Below are 14472 nucleotides of genomic sequence, written 5' to 3'. Positions count from 1 at the left end.
CTTTGTGTGTTTTCTTAAACTAAATCCGACAGTTGCTTATCTCTGTTACTTTTCTTTTTGTCGGATTACTCAAAGTTGAAATCACAATATAATGATAATCTCGAATTTAAAAGACATATATGTTGCATTATATGTCTATTCTTTACCTTTTATTTAGCGTAGGAATAATCATACTGTTTAAAATATTACGCAATCCTTCAATGGACTAAAGTTATTTTATCTTCCTATTTAACCTTATCTAAGCCTCTTCATACTTCGTTAAAGTTTAAAGTAACTGCAAATGTATTTTATTGCGAATTGGAAACGGACGTTAAACTTTGTACTCTGCGAGTTTCAAAGTACTCAAAGATAAAATATGTTTTTTTATGATTCATACAAAGTAATAGATAACTGCCATACCTAATCAGTTTTAAGTTATTTTAGTGAAACCAGTATTAACTCTCCAATTAATCAAAGTATTACTAATTTCTAGCTACATAATTTTAACTAATCAGTCTAATGTTGTTTTGCCTACACACGTCTACCTTTTGTAAAAATCATTTTAAAGAAATGTCTAAATCAATATTGCATGGGACAAACCGATCGTGCGAACATACGATTTCATTTCCATTTCAATCAGTGCTCTAATTAATTCGAACTAACAATAGATTTTCAATACCGCAATTATATACGTTCAACATTGCTTCACAATATCAAAAAACAAATACAGTAATATACAGTGCAGTCTTTCAAAATCCAATTCAATATTTATTTAATTATATTTATCTAGTTTTCGCCCGTGACTTCGTCCGCGCAGTGTTAAAAAAAAACAAAAGTGAGTAGTCTATGTGTCCTGCCAGATCATCCTCTAGATCTATACCAAATTTCATCAAAATCCGTTCAGCCGTTTAGGCTACCAACTCTAACAAACATCCACCCATCTATCTTAACTTTCGCATCTAAACATACGCAGATTACTATAAACTATTGTATTATTTATTTAGTTATTGTTATTATAAATTTGCCTCCTGGTTATTTTTACAACATATGTCTATGCGAATAACATTTCATTAGTGTTTCAAGACAACATTTGTCTTAGTGATTTTTTTTATAATTTGGAACTAGTGGATATTTAGGCTAACGATTTCAAATACCCAAAAAACTTGATTATAGAAAAAAAATCTTTTAAATATGTCATATTTTATTGTCATTATGTACATTGATTTGTTGATTAATTTAAATATAGAGCAATTATGTTAAATACATGTATTAATATGGTTGTGACGTAGAGCGAATGATTTGTGCAGACTATCTTCAGCCGTAGTATGGACCAGTGCCGCCGCTGCTTCGTTTTGCTGGCAGACTTTTTATTAAGTCTAAAGCTTTTTGAATCGCCGGTGGGATCGGCGGGGGAGTTGGTAAATGGTCGCCCTGGAAAAAGTGAAATTTAATAAAAAAAAAAACAAAATGTCTATACGTGTTACCTCGAAGACTCAAAAATTTCGCATATAACATTTTTATCGGCTACTTTTAGATATTATCGTTTACTATTCGTTTTGTTATATAATATTGTTGCCATAACAAGTATGGGAGTCAATGTGTTGCCTGTAATTTGTGTCACTGCGAAGTATAAAATTACAACTGACCTTAAACAAACTAATGAAATCTTGCCTAAATCAATAGCACTAATTAGAATTCATTATGTAAGTTGGTTAATGAACAAACATCTTTGATGTTAAAAATACGCAATAAAAACAAAAGCTATTTTGTCTTATCCTGTAGGAGAAGATAGAAAGTGATTCCGAAGGTCTATTACCTTAAATTAAAAATTACTATTTTGTTGGATTCAATGTATAAAAATAAATAGTAACTGTCATTGAAATAATGATAGGTTAGAAAAAATGATACTATACTCGTAAACTTCAAGACCATCGCTATTTCTATAACAGACAATACGTAAGGCCTAGGTCAGTGGAAAGGGCGTGAGCGGTTGCGGCGTACGTCTGCGAACAATGCTTACGTAATTCACGTGATTCACATACACTGTTAAATAAAATTTTAAATGTCAAATGTGCTTAGAATATGGCTGAGGATGCGGGCAATCGTGATTTAGATAAATTCTTTACTGACGCCGCCTTTGACACATCACGTAACAACGGGCCTCGTAGACAACTTGTAGATAACAAAAAAAATGTATTTATTTAACTATTTAAAAAAGCATGTGCAAGAAGGTTGAAAAATATTACTTTTCTATCTTCAAGATTTAAGCTAATTAACTAGCTTTTATCTTACTGTGTCTTTAATATAGATAATCTTTGTAACCCGACAACTAATAATTCTGTAGTGCATAAAGTACGACCTGCAATAAGACTAGTAATTCGAAGTTTGGTCACTCAACTATAATTTATTTTTATTTATAACTCATATTTTAATAGTAATAAATTGTAAGTCATAATATCTACTTATGTCACTACGCTAACCGCTAAGGTAAAGAGTAGAGTATTAAACTGTACAATTCTATTTAAGGCTTACGACACGTGTGCATAGACACTCATTACAGTCCATGTATTGACAAGGTGCTATTTATGCTAATAGTAATTTTCGTATAATCTAAATTGCACGGGAGAGATCTTCAAGCAAGCAATGAAGTAAACATGATTAACAGCGATGATCATTTGTTGATACGAATCTTGGTTTTACGTTTTAAAACAGTTGCTTTCACACGTCCTTCATTTTTGGCGAATGTTTCAAAACTCTAACTTCTTTGCATTACTGTAATCTCGGATTTGGATTAATTTATAGTTTTGATATTTAAATTAGTTCATATTTGACATTTGGTAATAAATATTAGTAAGGTGGTGACTTATTTAAAATAGATTTCGATGTCTATACAAAAAGTAAGTTTTATGTTGAATTTTAAAATGTGTTGTGGTTATTCTGTTGTAAATTAACATCATAGCTTAAAATCTGTCTGTCAACCATTACAATAACCTAACATATTCTGTTGAAATGTTTAATAACTTTAATGTACTATTTTGCTCACAAAATGTTAGCGCAATTTTCAAAACAGTGGAAGGTTTCTATTCATTACTATTAAAATTGGACTTAATAACCCGTCATAGTACCAATCAAGCCTTTCCCAACTACAGTTCGTAGGGCGTCATTTGATATTTTAACGCGACATTTGCCCACATGTTAGCAATCATGATTCACACCTGCACCTTCATCTTCGTAGAGTATTAAATTTTCTACAAACTTACGTAAGGTTCATGATTCAGCCACACATCCGAATTTCAGAAAAAAGTTACTTGTTGCAAAATATTTTGTATCGACATGTATACCTATTTGGAACGACCCACGATTAACTGTTAAAAAACTTGAATGTTGTGTCATTAAAATAGCGTATAATTTTTTTCAATAACCGCTTATTTTATTCATATTTTTTTAATATTTTGTATGGTGTTTTTTTTTAAATTTGAGATTTTAAATATTTAAACTTTTTAAAAACAGATTTCTTTAAGTTAGTAAAAACAGATTGCTCAAAATCAAATTACCGTTTGGTAACCGTTGAAATAAAAACCCATAAATTTGGAACATTATTAGTAGGTCAATGTTGATTTACCTTTATTGCTTAGATGTGGAGTGATGTGACCTTATAGGTTAATGTTGGTGAAAAAGTGTAAATTGATAAAATACAAAACGATTTCATTGATACAAGATGCTTGCAAAATAAATTTGTAAACACAAGCACAGAAGTGTATTTAAATTAACATTTTATTATGATTTTATTGCCGACTGTACTTGAACTTGTATTTAACATTTTTACAGTACCGGATTCCGTGATGCATCTCCTCGTTTTACGAGTGCGAACCTAAAGATGTCAAGGTTTCTATAAGACGGCGTATAATTGTATTTAAAATGGTAGGTACAGTCATAACTTAAATTTGTAAATGTGTAATATAACACCGACGATCTATATAACATTGGAATTCAAAGTATTGATGCTATAAATAGGTTTTAAAACGCATATAAAGTAAGTGAAAATCAATAAAACTATAGCGTACATAAGAACTAAGATTCTAGTATCTTTAATTGACTTATTATTTTCGTGGGCTTTATTTTATTCCTAGTGTTAAAGAATATAATATCAATTTATTTATTAAAATGCTGAATATAGTTGTGTAAGTGTTCTCGAGATGCAATATGTTTATCATAGAATAGTTATTTTCACTCTGTACTAAATAAGAAATGGTGCGATGCCAACGCTAACGGCTCAGCACAACTTCGTGTAACCAGTGCCATAAAACAGCGGCAATGGGTCATATAAAGTTACTTAATCTAAAGTCACTCAACTCACAAGAGTTACAACTTCTTCTTTATTGACCGACTTCCCAAAGGAAGGAGGTATTCAATTCGTCGATATGTTATTTTTTTTTTATTTTTTTAACGTTATTTTTATCAACATTTTTGATTGGAATTGTTAAGTGTAAAAGTGTGAAATTGAAGTGAGTAAATATGATAGTTTATCTCATCTTTAAGTTATCGGTTTCTGTATGAATATTAATGTATATGAAATATTAATACCTTAGGTTGGAAGCCATTGGCATCAGCAACATACTGCAGTGTTATTGTAGACCCGTCAGGTGCCTTGTAACTGAACTTTCCATTAGCGACTTGCTCCTCTTGGCCCTCGCCCTTGCCGAAATTCTTCACATAACCAGCCTCTTCCGCATTTATTTGGTTACCGGTCTCGTAACTGTAATTAACAATGATTACGAATATTAAGAATTCTAGAGATGAAATAAATGTACTTCTGTTTCCCTGTGTTGCAGAATACAGTTAAAATTTCGCCTTACTTAATATGATAATATACAATATTTTAACGATCCCAATAAATAGAAGTTAATTTGAAGGTTGTATGTGATTAATAATGAAAAATTACAATCAATTAAATTTTATCATTTACTATTGATTGAATTCTTTTAATCACTAAATATTGCTACAGAATTTGATAACCTTATTTAAAAAAATACACATTTACAAATAACTACATAGTTTAAATTGTAAATAACGTGTGTGTCAAAGTGGAATATTAAAAATAAAAACTTGTCCCTCTTTACCCAGAATTCCAGGAATGCTAAAGTAAATACGAGTACAAGTGTTGTCAGGTTTCCACTTGACGAAGGTCATTGAGGCTATATACGGACAGGTTATGTTTTATTGTAAGATTACATCTTTCTCTGCTTGTGTCGGTGCCAACTTGACCAAGGCGTAAACGATCTCAAAATACAAAACATATCATGTATGTTATTTACATACAGATTCTCTAAACGTCCAATTGTTTAGATAGATTTGTTATTATTTATTGTTTTTATTCTATCGGATTCGACAATACGTATATACGTTTGAGAATATTCGTTTAATCTGCGTGTGTTGCGTATTTATGTTCTTTGGAATGTGCGATAGATTCGATACAACGTAATTGGAAAAATGTAAAAATCATTACTGATTTGAAAAATGACTTACAGCCATTTGTATGATCCGTCAACATTTGGTCCATCTGATTCGTAGCGCACAATAGGGATGACATCTTGTGGGCTGGATCTAGCTTGTATTCCTATGGCGAGAATCAACACGGAACATACTATCGGAGTAATCTGAAAACATTTAATATATTCGCTTTTAGAAGGATTGTAACGTTAAAAAATTTCACCTAAATTATTAAAAATCTTTTACTACTCATTCAGATTTCAGCACATGTTATTCAACACTAGGTTCCATTATCTTTCTATACATTTCCTTGTCTTCTTAATACTAATTTTATTTGGTTACGGTAAATTTGACGTACTTAATTGTGAAGTAACGCCTTGTTACAAAATCTAGCAATTAATCAACTAAAAATATTACTGAAGAAAAATGTGCAGGCGCTTTAACTGTTTAAGACATTTGAAATGAACCAGAGGATCAAGTATTGTCATTTTATGGCAGATGGGAAACTATGTTAGAGAATATTACATCGAAGTATTAAGTAAACTTCACAACTACACATTTAACTAGACATTTTACTATCCTTACCAATCATCATTTCGACATGCAAATTACTTGAGTTTGTGATTTTCAAACACAAACGTGTGAAAGCTCACCCGCCTACTATGAAATACAAGATATGTCTACAACATTCAATATCAAAACCTACGAAGCTTTAACAAATAATTAGTTTTTATATTAAAAAAATTATATTAGCCCAAATGCATAAAAATAAAATTTTTATTGAAGCTTATTAAAAATGTCATTATAATTAAATTTAATTAATTAATTAAATTTATTGAAACTTTCTACTTATCTATATTTACTTTAAAAAGTCATTATTAAAGTATTTTTTTTAAATTACATCTTTTATGACAGAAGACAAATGTAATAATATATTTGTATTGTTGAGTTGTCTTTATAAACTATGAAATATATGAACTCAAATAAATTAATAATACTCTTACCATTATTGACTTAGGGGACAAATGTACTAAAGGGTCCAAATACAATCAAATGCAACTGAGGTGTGTACTGAGTGACACTGCAGGAGCTTTATATACCGTCTTCTTTACCTATGAACTTCGTGCAACCAAACGCATCCTGAACTAAACACACACGCGCAAACCAATAAACAAACACAAACGGCGTATATAATTAAAAAAATATACTAATGGCAATAAAATTGTATGCATTATTATGATGAACGTTGATTGTCAATTAAATTCCTTGCATACTTCTCTACCCTCATCATCGGCTGTTAAATACTTAAAAGTAATCGACATCCAAAAATAAGGAATTCGTAAATAAAAAAAATGTAACCATATTTGTATTTCACACTATGCATTACATTAGATAGGAGATATCGACTTATAGATATGTAGAAGTATGTAGAAGGATGTCATATAACATACATAGAACATGTAAAAAAATTTATCACAACCAAAATAGGCACGATATCATGCTGGATGAATTTAGATAAGTATTGAATAATTTAATCCGTCTAACTATTTCGAAGCTGTAGAACTGAAAGAAATGCAATTCCGAATATATAACTAACTAGCTTTTACCCGCGACTTTGTCCGCGTGAAATTAAAAAAATAATAAAAAGTAATGAATAAATTTAGCCTATGTTACTCACAGATAAATTACCCTTCTAACGGTAAAAGGATTTTTTCAATCGGCCAAGTAGTTTTTGAGTCTATTCATTACAATCAAATAAACAAAATTTAAATCATCGTTAAACCATAGTTTTGTAGACAGTAGTAATTTGAACCGAATTCTTGTTAAATGTTTGTCACCTAAAGGATTGTATACATACTTGTCTTTGTATGTGTCTTCGTATATAAGAATATTATAAATCCGTAAAGGGTAAATATTTAATGTTAATCAGTTTCGAAGATTCTCACTCGTTCCTTGCCATTCTCTATAAATCACGGAACGCCTTGGCTAATACTACTGGGCAATAAAATATCATGCAAATTTAATACATAGTTGTAAGGAATATATTGCATGTATGTACCTATACATTCGCATTTTATCCATCTTATAATATTATATAAATGCGAAAGTTTAGATGGATGTTTGTTAGAGTTTGTAGCTTAAACAGCTGAACGGACCTGGATGAAATTTGGCATAGATCTAGAGCAAAGTCTGGAAGAACACATAGGCTACTTACTTTTGTTTTTTTTTTAATTCTCCGCGGACGGAGTCGCAGACGAAAGCTAGTAATAATATAATTTGTAGTATTAAATATAGACTAACTAAGATAACCAAGAAATTCACGGGGTTAAGCCCGCCTTTTACATTTTAAATTTAGGGCATATGTAAAAAGAACGCAGTCATTTATTTACTACACAGTAAAATCATCGAACAAAATTATTATTGATATAGTATTATATTATCTGTGACATCCGTAAAGTATCCATTATCCAATACAAATGTATTTAATGGTTGCGTTTAAGTTCAACATTTAATATGTAACTTTATACCAAACCTTAACGTTATTTACACTAACATTATTATTTTCCCTTATAATCCCTATTATTTATAATCTCTGTTAATTTTTTTAAATGCGATGACTTGAAAATATGCTATGACATCTTCAATTTCATTTTTCTAAACCACTTTTTATTGTTGCACTTTCTCATAAATCGTAAATACTGAATACATTCTTTAAAATTAATTTCTTAGCATTGATCTAATTAACTTTTCATAAGTAACAGTTTGAAATAGGATTTTTATCTGTAATTCAAACAAATTTAAGTAACAGGAATATTGTATAAAAAGTTACCAAACTTTAATTTTTTTACAGAACTCTATCGTAAGTCATAATAGACCTCGGAGTGTATAAAGTTCCTATATAATGATCAGATATGCAAAATAGACTTTGAGCAGTGGCGTTCAATATTCAATTCGTTATCATCAACTGTCATTTATCGAGATTATCAAGCAAAGGTTTTACATTTCACGGTAAAACAACCTAACACTACGCTTTCTATTTTCCAAATCAAAATAAAGTTCATGTCAAAGTATAGTTCATTTCAGTAGTTTCTAAGTTTTGAATAATTTGTTTATAATTTACGAGGGTTTTAAGGTATAATTATTAATGACGAAACTCGTAAGGTGCATCGCAATAGCAATTGACCCCCGAATCTAGTTCTGCTCGTGGCATTTGACGATGGACGTATGCAATCTTTCAATAGACATGAAATTGAATATATTCATGCTAAAGTAAAAGCACATGGCAATTACATGATTGATTACTATTGAGACACGCAGTCTGCATTTTTGATGACGATTTGTAGTTCAAACACCTTTTTATAAATAAGGTTGTAGACAAACTATAATTACTAACCAATAGAAATCGAATAAGAAACAAATGTTAATATTTATTATTTTAATTCAATATTTATTAGGTTCGAATTGATCTTTTCTACGTTTGTTCAGGTTTTTTATTATGATTGTTAGATATGTGTATATTTATAATATTACTGTGTAAATTAAATAAAATAAAAAATAAATAAATACATTATTACACAAAAGTAATTGTTTCTCAATATATTTATAGACATAAATAAATCAAATCCCGGACCTTTGGCAGTTGCCCACAGCCGGACCAACATTAAACATTAACTCATACCTGATTCACGGATAACCTGATTCGCTGCATAAAAGTTTTACAATCAAAGGTCAGAGTTCTATCGTAGCATCAATAAATGGAATCTCATAACTTATTAGTAATGTGTTTAAAACCGGTCGGCCTATTTCGACATGTGAGAAAACTTACGCAAGTCCTGGAAACCTATAAATGCCATATTGATAAACGAATGTTTGATAAGTATTTGTTTTTTTTTTTGTTTTATAGAATTCTTCGCACATAACTCTCCTTGTAATAGAGTATAAGTATAGAAGAAACTTGAAACAAGGTCTGCTAAGGGTGAAAACAATTTTAAAAGCATGTTTTAATAAATGCTTATTGTTTTTTGTTATACATATGCAAGCCTATTTAAGTCCTAAATCTAAACTGTAAGGATAATAGCTCTGTCCCTATTTAATATACCTAAAATTAGGTCATACATCTGGTTAGTATTATAGTACCAAAAAACCTTTAGATACAAGTTTAAATTGGGCCAACCAAAAACCAATTGTAAGGACTATGAAATACTGATCAAAAAAAGCTATTTCTGTCTTGACACTCGCGATTGTTAAGCGCGATTTCCCCAGTTTCCTAGTAAAATGAATTATGCCCATTTTCTTAATCAATCAATAATCATTCCAAAAATGGTATTTAAAAAAACAAGGGCGAATAAGTCGGAATCTAAGTAAGATATAAATATTCATAGGCGACGATCACTTAATGATTGCATGATTATTATTTATAATATTTACAATAAAAAAGACATCACAAGTTTCATCCTTCCGATTCCAAGACCCATAGAGGTAGAGGCGTTCACTTAACCTTGAACATACCCAATGGTTCATTTGTAAGATAATGCTATACGACCCGACTTTGTTCTTGTCCGTGGAATGGAGTCAATATATTATAAAATGTGTAATTGTTGTTAACTTGTTTAAAATCGTTTTTTCTTTATTAAAAAGTAATTAAACAAGGAAATGTATAAATAACTGCTTAGTTTTGTCTTTGTTGTGTTTTAAGACATAAACTTAACTTAAAGCTGTAATAACATTGTAATACGTCCCATAATACAACTTATTGTCACGTATATTGCCCATGTCTGTTATAAAACTAACATGTTACTGAAAAGTAAGGATATAACAAATTATTTAATCAAGACTTTTGTTTGATTGAATGGATTGATGGGTCGATCGAGCCCCAAACTTACCCATAGATTTCTCTGCAGTGTTATTTATGCAGTTCACAGTTCTCGTCGCATACTTTTGTCGTAAAAAAAATTAGCACTCAATGTAGTTACTAAAAGTCAAAATAAAACAATAATTGAAACATATTTAACGTTTTTATTATAATAAAATGTTTTGAATTAAAACATAAATTAAAAATATATGTACAAAACTACAAAATTAAGTACAAATTGAACACTTGTATAGTAAACAACGCCTTTCCTGAGTATGATCCTTATATAATATGGCCTTTACAAGGCTGACTTTTTCCACACTATGTAAAATTCTATTTAAAAACCTAGTCTTAAAGCATAGGCGCTATCACGACTGATAACTTAATTTGTATTAACTATTGTTTAATATTAGGAGTAAACGACGTCCATGAAATTGGGATATTGAAGATGGCATCTTGAAGTTTACATATTTTAGGTACCTATTTTAAACACTGGTGACTTATTAACGGTTTAAGAATTTGAAGTCTTTAAACATGGGTTTTATAATTTCGCACTATCTGTTTACTGGTGGTAGAAACCCTTGTAGTCAAGGGCGGATTTCTCCTCTTGTAGTCTGGCAGCTTCAGGGTTGTTCTTGGCTTCCAAAGCGGCGCGCTCCTAAAAATAAAAATTCAGTTATAGTAATAAATCTTTTACTGTATGCTTGTGCTGTTTATTAAATTATGAATGTAATTTGTAATATCTAAGCAAGTTTATTATACTTTTCTGGATTCAATAGAGCTCAGGAATTCTTGAATTTTTCGTTTAAAGTAAATCGAAATGAAATTTATAATTACAATGTTTAGACGCAAGTATAGGTATAACAAATTAGTAATTTGATAATTAATGAATGGATGAAATTAAAATTCTTACCGCGTTAGCCTTAATTCCGGCGTAGATGAGGTCAAGTCCCTTTTGGATTTCGGGGGAGACTGGTGGTGGGGTGGGGATGTGGTCACCCTTGACTCTGAAGCCGAACTCATCAGCGGTGTACTCGACCGTGATGACCTCGCCGTTGGGAGCGGTGTAAGAGTACGAGCCCTGCTGGACTAAAGCTTGGTCTTGGTTTTCGCCGACCGTCTTAAGGTAGCCTTGTTCTTCAGCTTGGATGTTGTTGCCGGTCTCGTATCTGAAAAAATTCATAACAAATATTAGGTTTTGGTTACACAATATCTTATAGTTTTACAGTATAACATTAAATTACGTAAAACTAGTAAACTTATAGTTTCGTCTTCACCTTAAAGTCTCGACCTTAAATTACATCTTAGTGATTTGCAATGTTTATCAAAGTCAACTTTAAAAGTCTGACCAAATGTGAATGTTAATTTAGTTTTGCTATTTTCGTAAGATTAATGGTTTTTACAATTTAGTAAAGTATAGTGTGCAAATGTATACTTACGAGGTCTTGTAGCTTCCATCGGTGCCTTGCTCCTTGTCGAAACGGATGATGGGAATGACAGTGGTAAGGTCCAACTGCACTCTGGGTCTGAAGTCTTCGATGGGCTTAGGCTGCCTGTAGTCGGGCTGGTAATTGTAGTTCTGTTCCGCTGCCGCTTGATCGCTCGGCTGCTCCGGCGCTCTCCTTTGAGGGAGAGCAGCCGTAAGTGCCAGCACAGCGGATAATGCTACCTGGAATACAAAAAAAAACAATTTAATAAAATGTATAACAATAGAATAATATCTAGTTATTGAATGACATCTAATACAAACAAACAAACTGGGGGTAGGTCACAATGAACCAGTTACTAATCAATTGTACAAGATATATTGTAAGCCTGAACATCCTTATCTAACTAAACGTACATAGTCATAGAGTAATGTGATAATCTAAGATTGACATAGTTGAAAAGAACACGACTGGAGTTCAAAGAGCAGTACGTCATATTCCGATTGGTACAATATAACATTTCAATTGTACTCGCAGTTATGTAAAGTAATGACCGATAATGAAACGGTGACCTCACCGAGAAGAGCTTAATCATATTCACGATGTTGTAAGATAAGGTGGAGCGGATACAATGGCTCACCATAATTACGAAACCTTATTCGACACGCGGTCCGGGCGAAAGTGGACTCCAGTAAAACATGCTGGCGATCTTATACAGGGCATTGTTTTCATTGAAATCGTATCCGAACCAGACATGCTTTGTTACCATTGAAAATAGTCGTTCGGATATTGTTTTGCATTTACGTAACTAGGGTCATCTTTCTCGAAACGCGTTGGCCTTCAGAAACACAGAGATTGGCGAATCGATCGTAAAAAGTATGCACGAAACTAACTTCGATTTATATTTTTTTCTTCTTCAATTACGTTACACATCTATTAAATTACTAATGTTTCCTTAACTTCGATAATAATCTCGTAATGTTGTTACGATCACGAATACACATCACAGTACTTAACGCTTCAATTGTAAGCTCTGAAGCGAAACGGATTATTATCAACCGGACGATTACTTGCGGTAATGTTCTTTCATCCATTTCACACACCCAGTTACTGCGTTGAACCCAAACTTATAAATCCTAAAAAAAAATTCGGAAACAACATGATGTAAAGGTCAGGTGTTGTATATTTAAATAAATGTATTAAAAGGCTGATTCGAAGTGAAAAAAACACACAAAGCAAAAATTAAGTACGAAATTACTTTTTTTAATTGTAAAATGTAATTGCGATTGCGATTCAAAACATTAAAAATTAAAATAAAATATCCTTGAATGAATATCATGTAATTTAGGTTTTAAATTAGAGCTTTTAGTCCACCTGTAACCAGAGTTCAAAATACCTGAGGCCGAATATATCGTGACCTAGAAAGTGGTTATGCAATTTACCGACACGATGAACAAGACAGTTTGTATAACAGCACGTTTTAAAAAGTAGGTAATGTACTAGAACAGACAGACAGACATATCGGTCTCGACTATAACAAAAAAACTTGCGACACCACTTTGCTTAAATAAATATCAAAAACTTTTTTTGCTCTTGCAAACATCATATAACGTTTTCTATGTCTACTTATTGTACACTTTTTTTATAAAACGTTGTTTTACTTTTTCATCTGTATTCTTTACATTTTATCTATGGTTTCTGGTTCAAGATTTTAAGGTCGAATTCCGAACTCTCTCTGCTTCTCAATATCTTTAAAACTCACTGAATTCGAAGAATTAATTTCTTTTATAACTTTCTGAGATTTTAATAAAATTATATTCATTAAAATTTTATCAAATATATTTATTTTATCAATTAAATTTTCATCAAAGCATAGAACAAGTAAAAGTCTATATAGCTATTATTTTTTTGGCAAATTAATCTAGTTTACAATAAAATATTGCCAATGAACCAGTGACCTTTACTTTATACTGCTGAAATACTTGTACAAAGAACTATTAAGTTCATTAGTAATAATTAATCTCTGATTTTCCCAAGAGAAAGAAGGATGAGAATATTCTCATGTCCGGGTATGTGTCACTATAAAATATTCATCAGCTCAAACCGAATAATCCTGATCCTCAGATCCTGTAAAATTGATTTCAAAAATCGATTTTCTATTATTCAAATCGTTTGTCATTTTTAATAAAAGTAAAAATAAATTAATAACACGTTAATTATGTAAGTAAAATCTGAACACCGATTGATTTGGAAATACAACTGCTGAGTGTACTTCATATTTGGTAACCTCATATGATTAGAATTATCAACACTTTAATAGATTTAAAAATTGTCCCACGTAAGGATAAAATATTTGCATTGTCTAATATTAAAGCACATAATTAATGGACCGTATTCAAACATTATGTCAAAGTTCAACAACCGACCCTATTCAAGCTTGCATCTCGCAAGAGATGATTGCGGAAATTCACAAACATTAAAGCAACATTTGGATTTTGAGTTAATCACATACCTACATCTCACTAACAACACCCATCTACATTTACTAATCTATTAGCGCATATAACAATTCAATGTTGTTGAAAAGATCACTTATCACTAAACTATTTACGTTAAGAATGCTTGATAAAAAGCTTTTGAACTTACCAGTACTTTCATTGTGTTTTTTTAATAATGTAACGTGCGGCAGTGAAGCACGTGGAGTCTCCTCAGAACTGTGTCAGA

General features: G+C 31.1%; 2 protein-coding genes across 3 annotated transcripts; both read right to left on the bottom strand.

Moving 5' to 3' along the window:
• Positions 1–1191: 1191 nt before the first annotated feature.
• LOC106105439 (endocuticle structural glycoprotein SgAbd-4-like) lies at positions 1192–6529 on the bottom strand. Its single transcript, XM_013285735.1, has 4 exons — positions 6474–6529; positions 5506–5636; positions 4564–4735; positions 1192–1410 (listed from the first exon to the last, which is right to left on the bottom strand). The coding sequence occupies exons 1-4, from the start codon at positions 6474–6476 to the stop codon at positions 1294–1296; spliced, it is 423 nt and encodes a 140-aa protein (XP_013141189.1). The 5' UTR covers positions 6477–6529; the 3' UTR covers positions 1192–1293.
• A 3938-nt stretch (positions 6530–10467) lies between these two features.
• LOC106105435 (endocuticle structural glycoprotein SgAbd-8-like) lies at positions 10468–14472 on the bottom strand. 2 transcript variants are annotated; one of them, XM_013285731.1, is made up of 4 exons: positions 14395–14472; positions 11761–11990; positions 11235–11490; positions 10468–10979 (listed from the first exon to the last, which is right to left on the bottom strand). In XM_013285731.1, the coding sequence occupies exons 1-4, from the start codon at positions 14404–14406 to the stop codon at positions 10884–10886; spliced, it is 594 nt and encodes a 197-aa protein (XP_013141185.1). In that variant the 5' UTR covers positions 14407–14472; the 3' UTR covers positions 10468–10883. The 2 variants fall into 2 exon arrangements, with proteins under 2 accessions (XP_013141185.1, XP_013141184.1); XM_013285730.1 differs by lacking the exon at positions 14395–14472 and adding an exon at positions 12326–12423.

The sequence above is a fragment of the Papilio polytes genome, unplaced genomic scaffold, assembly GCF_000836215.1.
Source record: "Papilio polytes unplaced genomic scaffold, Ppol_1.0 DF822845.1, whole genome shotgun sequence".
NCBI lineage: Eukaryota > Metazoa > Arthropoda > Insecta > Lepidoptera > Papilionidae > Papilio > Papilio polytes.
This window is presented reverse-complemented; position numbering and strand designations above follow the sequence as displayed.

What these genes read in the sequence shown, in the direction of transcription:
- LOC106105439 (XM_013285735.1), bottom strand. An exon ending in GACGGATCATACAAATGGCT is followed by an intron (nt 4,736 to 5,505) that starts GTAAGTCATTTT and finishes TGTTAATTACAG; the next exon opens with TTACGAGACCGGTAACCAAA. An exon ending in CCAATGGCTTCCAACCTAAG is followed by an intron (nt 1,411 to 4,563) that starts GTATTAATATTT and finishes CACTTTTTCCAG; the next exon opens with GGCGACCATTTACCAACTCC.
- LOC106105435 (XM_013285730.1), bottom strand. Translation starts at nt 12,391, where the DNA reads ATGGTGAGCCATTGTATCCGCTCCACCTTATCTTACAACATCGTGAAT. An exon ending in GATGGAAGCTACAAGACCTC is followed by an intron (nt 11,491 to 11,760) that starts GTAAGTATACAT and finishes GAATTTTTTCAG; the next exon opens with ATACGAGACCGGCAACAACA. An exon ending in CCGGAATTAAGGCTAACGCG is followed by an intron (nt 10,980 to 11,234) that starts GTAAGAATTTTA and finishes TTTTATTTTTAG; the next exon opens with GAGCGCGCCGCTTTGGAAGC.